The sequence below is a fragment of the Pinus tabuliformis genome, chromosome J, assembly GCF_031772625.1.
Source record: "Pinus tabuliformis cultivar Carrire ecotype Pingquan chromosome J, CPIR1, whole genome shotgun sequence".
NCBI classification, from domain to species: domain Eukaryota; kingdom Viridiplantae; phylum Streptophyta; class Pinopsida; order Pinales; family Pinaceae; genus Pinus; species Pinus tabuliformis.
Genome location: NC_142295.1, coordinates 168,456,920 through 168,463,806, shown reverse-complemented (window position 1 = coordinate 168,463,806; position 6,887 = coordinate 168,456,920). Strand labels below are relative to the sequence as shown.

At 35.1% G+C, this 6,887-nt stretch overlaps 1 protein-coding gene across 1 annotated transcript; it reads left to right on the top strand.

The window, feature by feature from the left end:
• Positions 1–549: 549 nt before the first annotated feature.
• On the top strand, positions 550–5,592 carry LOC149226204 (DCD domain-containing protein NRP-B-like). The gene is made up of 4 exons (XM_089375234.1): positions 550–899; positions 2,556–2,929; positions 3,034–3,150; positions 5,105–5,592. Exons 2-4 carry the CDS (start codon positions 2,564–2,566, stop codon positions 5,501–5,503), a joined length of 882 nt encoding a protein of 293 aa, XP_089231360.1. The 5' UTR covers positions 550–899; positions 2,556–2,563; the 3' UTR covers positions 5,504–5,592.
• The last annotated feature ends 1,295 nt before the right edge of the window (positions 5,593–6,887 follow it).

Here is a 6,887-nt window from a genome sequence, read left to right as displayed (position 1 = left end):
CTTGTGGGACAAAGGACCCACCTCCAAATAAATGATTTTATAACTACTAAAAATTATTTTTTTATAATTATATATAATTTTAATATTTTAATTTATAATAAAATATATTACTAATACTTGTGGGACAAGGGACCCACCTCTAAATTGGTGTATGAGACCTCCTTGTTTGTGGGACAAGGGACCCACAGCGATTTGTCTGCTAAGTCTATGAAGGCATACATGCTCTACCCCCCTCTGGTTTTGAACTTGTGACCTCTTAGGAAGAAAGAGATGCTCTTAACCATTAGGCCCACTCAAGCTTACACATTTTAAAATTAAAACTATTAAATATACCTAAATTCAAAATCCAACTTTTTATATAAAAACATTTCCAAATTTGATTAATTAATAAAAATTCTATAATAATATAAAATGATGGATTTTTAATATCGAGCATAATAATATATAAACACCAAAATCATGTTACATAGCCCACCATTATTACAACATTCTACGCGGAGTTGTATCCAAACACGGTTTTCGGATCCCTAGATATGCCGCGGCCCGCACGTGAGATTCCGGAGCTGTAGACGTCGACGACGCCGCCCAAACACCCGAAATATCGGATTCATTACAGAGGGACAATAAATATGGTTCTTTCACCAAAACGCCTTGCCGTTCAAATTCAACATAAATATTTGTTACAGGAATGAACCAAAACCTAAACCTAGGCCAACAAACTCCGCTTTTGATGTCTCAAAATTGGTTCTCAGTCGTTTCACGTTGGTGCATCGTATCAATTTCTATAAGCGCTCATCTTCCTCAAATTCTATCAAATTTCTGATCATTCGGATCTGTATTCAACTGCCTTTCAGGTGTTGGTGAAGTTCTATTGCAGAAGCAGCATCAGCGATTTGCAGGTAATTGACCGTGATTCTTACCACCTTTTTTTTTGTAAACGGGATGGCTTACAGTGTTATTTTCTGCCTCTGGGCACTAATGGAATTTTACTCGAAGCACTTATAAAAGTTTACTGGAATCAAACTTTCAGTATTTTAGTTGAACTCACTGGGATTGTAGATTTTGATAATATTTTGAATCATGGTTATAGGTAGGCTAGACTATTGACATAGTAGGTAGGCCAGACTGCTGTCTTATATTTTTATTTCGGTTAAGTCTATTTACTTGTCTATAATTTACCCACTAGTGGAATGCTATCATAAGGAGGTTATTTGTCTGATTCCAGGATATTCCCCAAATCTGCAAGGGGATAAGGATGCTTGGGTCATTGGATTTGTTATAATGGGTTCATTTACATTGAATTTATTTCATTTATATTTTTATTTCTGTTAAGTCTAGCAATTTTTCTATTGGATGATACAACGATAATCTACCCACTAGTTGAATTCCATCATAGGGAAGTTGTTTGTCTGATTCCATCTAGGATAACGGGATAAGGATGCCTATGTCATTGGATATGTTATGATTGGTTCATTTACTTTGAATTTGTTTACCCACTAGTCGAATGCTATCATTTTTCTATTCGATGATATAACGATAATCTACCCACTAGTCAAATGCTAATGCTATCATAGGGATGTTGTTTGTTTGATTCCATCCAGGATATTCCCCAAATTTGCAACCGGGATAAGGATGCCTATGTCATTGGATTTGTTATGATTGGTTCATTTAATTTGAAATTTCGGTTAAGTCTACCCATTTGTCTATTGGATGATATAAAGATAATTTATCCACTACCCATTTGTCTATTGGATGATATAAAGATAATTTACCCACTAGTCCACTAGTCGAATATTATCATTTTTCTATTGGATGATATAACGATAATCTACCCACTAGTCGAATGCTATCATAGGGACGTTGTTTGTTTGATTCCAGGATATTCCCTGAATCTGCAATGGGGATAAGGATTCCTATGTCATTGGATTTGTTATGATGGGTTCATTTACTTTGAATTGATTTCATTTTATATTTTTATTTCCGTTAAGTCTAGCAATTTTTCTATTGGATGATATAACGATAATCTACCCACTAGTCGAATGCTATCATAGGGACGCTGATATTCCCTGAATCTGTAACAGGGATAAGGATGCCTATGTCATTGGATTTGTTATGATGGGTTCATTTACTTTGAATTTGTATCATTTTATATTTTTATTTCGGTTAAGTCTACCCATTTGTCTATTGGATGATATAAAGATAAACTACCCACTACCCATTTGTCTATTGGATGATATAAAGATAATTTACCCACTAGTCCACTGCTATCATCACGATTGTGTGTAAGATTAGTTGAGTTTGAGTGCTTTTTAGGATAATTTAATTCTCCAAAAACAGCTTCTCCTAAACCCTGCCATGAGGTTCATGAAATTTGGACCTAAAACTTGATACAAACTAAACCCCACTCAAGTCAAAAAATATACACTTTATAAGTTGCTTTTATTACTTTTATTGAATTTTTTATAATCAAATTAAATTCAAAAACAAAACTGAAATGAAAGAAATATTTTAAAGTTAGTGTGAAGCTGAATTTTTCCTTTTACTGTAAATGGCAGGGGACATTATGGCGGAAGATTACAACAAAAGGGTTTATAAGGGTAAGATTGTGGATAGTGACATTGCAAAAGGTCCTGGCGATGAATATTTGGGTTCTGATGTTAAGAGTAGACTTGCTGCTGTTAAAAGTAAACTTTCTGGGTTGATATTTATGTGCAACTCTGTCACAATCGACGATTGTTTCCAACATAAAGTTTTTGGAATGCCATCATCCAGGAGGGACCTTGTACAAAAGGTTTATCCTGGAATGAAGCTATTCTTGTTTGATATTGACACAAGATTAATGCATGGCATTTATGAAGCTTCATCCTTGGGTGGGAATGAGCTGGTACCCAATGCTTTCAGACGATCCAAGAAGCCATTTCCTGCTCAGGTTTGGGTCCATCTTACCCTCTTTGTTAGCCCTGTTCAGTTTTGTACGGAGGATATATCATGAGACTTGCACATATAAATAATGTCCGTGTACTTTTCCTGCAGGTTCGCTTTCGTTATCATAGCAATCGTGAGCCGCTGCCTGAGGACATATTCATGATAGCCATTAAAGATAATTACGTTGAAAGAAACAGATTCAAGCTCGAACTGAATGCAGAGCAGGTTAGCCTTGATTCATTTGTAAAACTAATTCCACGCCCTAAATTTGTTTGCATTATCATAAATACATATATAAATACAGCAAATATTGGTTTCTTGATTCATTTGTAAAACTAATTGTGCACCATAAATTTGATTGCATTATGATCAACACATATATATAAATACATTAAATATTGGTTTAACATAGAAAAGCTATCTTAATCATACAATCAGTATGTTAAGAAAACTTCTAAAGAGTAAGAGTTAATTACTCCAACATTCTCCCTTAACTAGTATTGGTTTAGATCTCTGTCAAGTAAGGTATTTATCAGGGTCCTTTAATCATTTTGAAATCTTCTAGGCTACTAACTCCATCAAGTTGTCTCATAACCCAAGCTGGATTCACAAGTTCCACTCTCGTACTCCGGAATCACGAATCTCCCAAATTCAATTACTGAACAACATCCCAAAATGTCTCATAACTTCACCAAAGACCACTCTCATCTCTTCTGCAAATAAGAGATCCTTTCCTAAATCCACAACTACCAAATTAAATGGACAACCATTCCTACTGAGATTTTACCTACACTTAATTCCTTTTATAAATAGCTTGAGACCATTAAACCAATTTGCTGAACTCTTTGGCATTGTAGACTTGGCTTGAAACTCATGGCTAGACACTGAAAGGGCCATGACAATGTAATTTCCGCTGGTGTTGATTTCACATTACCATATCTTTTCATTCTCCTTAATAGCATTCGATGGCGAGAAGGTTTCATTGAGATTGGACACACCACCACAGTCCAACATTGAGCAATACTCAATTCAATACATGTGAAGGCCACATGCAGGATCCAGGCAAATCATTCTTTCTAATTCACGCATAGCTCTGTCCCATTCTTGGGCTGCAACAACTACCCAAAATGCTGCTCCACCATGGCTTCCACTGTGCTGAACAGAGTCAATTTCATCAGATTCATGCTGCCTTCCGTAGTCTTGGCATAGATTCCTTATACGCCAGACAATGGGGAATATGACAATGCAATAACAAAGACTGATCTCATCGTCCTGCGAAGAGATATCGCCACGCGTCATTTGACACTGATTCTCCAAATGCCAAAGCATGGAGGTCATCGTTGGCTACTTGTCTTTCTATTGTAAAGTCCATCTAGAGACATCCTCTTCTGCTCTACTTGAACAATGATACGCTCAGTGCATCACTGCGAACCACTTCCATGCAGTGCGGGTTAGACGCAAAAGAGCATATAAATGCAACAGGTTTATTTTAGGGACAACACAATCAAATTAAAAAAAGAAACAAATATACATTATTACAAAACTCAGGAGGGGCCGAGGACTTACGCTTTTATCGGTTCTGATACAAATTTATGAAACTACTTGCACACTATAAACTTGTTTGCATTATGAATACATCAGTCTAAACTTGTTTGCATTATGAATACATCAGTCTAAAGGGAAATATTATCTTAACTACAATCAATATGTTGAAAGAATATCTCAATCACACACTTAAATAGAATCTAAGATCTCTCTTAAATGTTACAAAATTCTAAACAAAGTAAATCACTCATCAGCAATGTGAAAAAGGGAGGCCCTGTAGGAAGATATAAGCAATATGAAAGCCCTGAGCTTATGTAGATTGCTAATTCCTCGACACAGATATGGGTCCGAAATTAGACCGGAATCAGAGAAACATGGGTACGTCACTCCAAATATTTGAGAAATAATCAATTGACATAAAATGCCCATATGAAAGCAAGTCTCATCACCAACTCTACTGTCTAAAATTTTAGTGTTTAAAATCCATTTACAAAAAAGCTCATAAATATTAATATCACAAAACAAATAAGAGTTGATTACTCCAACATATTTTCATCCTATAACATGATAAATTGTTACCTGATCCTTTTGATGTATCAGTCACGGTGTGTTGCATTTCGTATTTGATGTGTAGGTAAACCATCTTTCTCGGCTATTTCTTTCAGCTGACGGCAGCAAACCATTAAGAGATGAGATATATCCGAAGCAACGTTACATAAATGAATATGGAAGTGAATTAGATGAATATAATTTAGCACCCAGGGATCCAGTGATTGCGAGAGATGATTTCATGGCTGATTCGCACTACCGATGCAATGGTCGACAATTTGATGCTTATCAACCGAGAATGGATATGAATATGATGCAGCACAACATGGATGGAATTCTTGTGATGAAGCCACGGATTGATTATGGGGAGGATTATATGCATAGGCCCCCACTGAGGAGAGATGAATTGCCAACTGGGGGTGGTCATTTTGTGGGCACATCAACCCATCTATCAAATGGTGAGCCTGCTCTGCAATATGAATAGGGAATAATGGAAGTGACTATGGATATTGGTTTTGAATGGGGAATCATGGCAGTGACTGTGGATTATGGTTTGGATTTTCACATTTTTATTGACTTTGGTTTTGAATGGGGAATCATGGCAGTGACTGTGGATTATGGTTTGGATTTTCACATTTTTATTGACTTGAGAAGGTATCCTGTTGAGTGCGAGTGGTGTTTTGGACGTTAACATTGAAAATTTTAGAATATTACGAATATTTAGGTTATTAAAAGTGATTTTGGAGATGAGACTTTCAAGTTTGCTGTGGGCAATTTGTCTGCTCTTAAAGTAACAAACTGTTCCTGTTTTGCTAAATAGACCTAACATTTTACTATTTTCCTTTTATATATGTCGGATTATAAGCCAGAAGCTTGTCTAAATTACTGTGCATGGTTTTTATATTGTGAATAAAATGCACATGTATTTATTATGTGAAAATAATATTTTCATGTTAATAATTTTGTATTTGAGAGGTAAATGTGCATCTCAATAAGTGTTGCATCTCTGTAAGTGTGATGTTGGTTACTGAGAAACACAGCGTCACCTTCTAAATTCTGGTATGACAGATTGTAAGTTGGCTGTGCTGGTTGCTCGCCAGCCACTAAACCTGTGAGAGTGCTTTTCTTTGGAACCGATCTTATTTCTTAAGTTATTGAGTTAGAAAATTAAATTTTATAGTTCTTAAGTTAGAAAGCCAAATTCTATAGTTTTCAAGTTAGAAAGCTAAATTCTATGATATCATGCATCACTCATAGTTATCAAGTTAGAAAGCCAAATTCTAGTTACAGATGTTGGTATCCGGAAAAGAGCCCGAGAAAATGATTGAGTTGTAGTGGTAGAGTTCAAATACCATTGATAAAAAGAAAATATGGTATCACAGTTCTAGTTACAGATGTTGGTATCCGGAGAAGAGCCCGAGGGAACGATTGAGTTGTAGTGGTAGAGTTCAAATACCACTGATAAAAAAATATGTTATCATGTATCAATCATAGTTTTCAAGTTAGAAAGCTAAATTTTATGATATCATTCATCAATTATAGTTATCAAGTTAGAAAGTCAAATTTTATAGTTTTTAAGTTAGAAAGCCAAATTCTATAGTTTACAAGTTAGAAAGCTAAATTCTATGATATCATGCATCAATCATAGTTATCAAGTTAGAAAGCCAAATTCTATAGTTTTCAAGTTAGAAAGGGAAATTCTATAGTTTTCAAGTTAGAAAGCTAAATTCTATGATATCATGCATCAATCATAGTTATCCAATTAAAAAGCGAAATTCTATAGTTTTCAAGTTAGAAAGCAAAATTCTATGATATCATGCACCAATCATAGTTATCAAGTTAGAAAACCAAATTCTATAGTTTTCAAG

What these genes read in the sequence shown, in the direction of transcription:
- LOC149226204 (XM_089375234.1), top strand. Translation starts at nt 2,564, where the DNA reads ATGGCGGAAGATTACAACAAAAGGGTTTATAAGGGTAAGATTGTGGAT. An exon ending in AGAAGCCATTTCCTGCTCAG is followed by an intron (nt 2,930 to 3,033) that starts GTTTGGGTCCAT and finishes CTTTTCCTGCAG; the next exon opens with GTTCGCTTTCGTTATCATAG. An exon ending in TCGAACTGAATGCAGAGCAG is followed by an intron (nt 3,151 to 5,104) that starts GTTAGCCTTGAT and finishes TTTGATGTGTAG; the next exon opens with GTAAACCATCTTTCTCGGCT.